Below are 1290 nucleotides of genomic sequence, written 5' to 3' on the forward strand. Positions count from 1 at the left end.
CCATTAATCTTTTAAGGAGGAAGAAAATAACTCAAACTTATTGACTTCCTCCTATTTAAAAAGTGCTGGGTTGCAAGCTTTACTTTCAGTCTGTACAGTCAACCTGGAAGGATAAGATTTTTTTAATACCCAACTCAAGATTTTTCAGAGGAGTGAAATGAAGTCAAGGGATATGAAGTAAATATATGCTCAAAGTCAAACCAAAGCCAGGGACAGTCACAGCCAAAACTGAGTTCTCTGACCACCAGCCCAGACTCTTTCTATAGGACACTTTAATAGGGCTTCTCTTTCTAAATCCAGCATCTAGAGTTGGTAAGTTATAACACTGTCCACAGCCTGTACCAGCAGACTTTAATAACTGCTTTAGGGAGACTGACAAGAGATGCACAAGTAATCTTGTGGTGCAGGGACAGCTGACTCTACGGGCAAAGGTAAATCATTACATTATCTCTAGGCCCTGGTTCTGTATCTCTAAAACAGGAACCACTAACTGGGCTCTGCTGCCTCTCTTGGGCATGCTGTAAGGAACGTGAAATAAAACAAACATGAGGCATTTCCAAAGCTGCTATCCTAAATACAGCCCTGTAATATATAAATACATTGACTTACCCTGTAGGTTTTTTAGGAGCAGGGAGTGAACTGGAGGTGCCAATCCCCTCAGCTGGTGGTATGTCTGCTCCGGGACTGTCATTCTCAGATGTCCCCAGAGTAACCTCAGGCTGCACACCACTTTTGACGACCGGTGTCTTAGTGACCGCGATACCACACTTCCCAGGAGCTTCCTTGACCAAAACATGGGCATCGGAGATGATCACTTCCTCCCACTCATTCTCCTTACCCACTTCTCTTGGAGTAGCTACACTTAGGAGCTGGCTTACAGCTTCTGAATTCTCCAGAGTCAGTTTAGAGGCATTTTCCTTAGAGGAATTTTGCTCAGTGGTGACAGGCTGCTGACTTCTTTTAACTACAGAGCCTCTGGAAGAGACACCAGGAGCCAATTCTACTTTGACTTTGGCTGGCTTCTCCTAGAAAAATAAGAATACCTTGCATGCATAAAGCATTTTACAGTTGACAACAACATTCATGAACATTCATTAATTTTATCATCTTATTAATAACATATGAGCAACAGACAAAGAAATTGAGGTCTATAGAAAGAAACTAACTTAAGTTCCTAAATATAAAATTGGCCTGAATCTAAGTCTTCTGACTACAGGTTCCTTACACTATAGTATTAAATGCTTGGATTAGGATAAAGCTGTTGTCCTCCTAACAAATTCCTTATTGACA

The 1290-nt window shown here is 41.4% G+C and overlaps 1 protein-coding gene across 1 annotated transcript in view; it reads right to left on the bottom strand.

The window, feature by feature from the left end:
* Positions 1-1290, bottom strand: part of HMGXB3 (HMG box domain containing 3) — a 69131-nt gene that overhangs the window by 44178 nt on the left and 23663 nt on the right. Inside the window, exon 5 of the mRNA XM_012658229.1 lies at positions 610-1025. Coding sequence (XP_012513683.1) covers positions 610-1025 — 416 coding nt within the window. The remainder of the gene's footprint in view (positions 1-609; positions 1026-1290) is intronic.

This window comes from Propithecus coquereli, unplaced genomic scaffold (genome assembly GCF_000956105.1).
Source record: "Propithecus coquereli isolate 6110/MARCELLA unplaced genomic scaffold, Pcoq_1.0 Scaffold58, whole genome shotgun sequence".
NCBI lineage: Eukaryota > Metazoa > Chordata > Mammalia > Primates > Indriidae > Propithecus > Propithecus coquereli.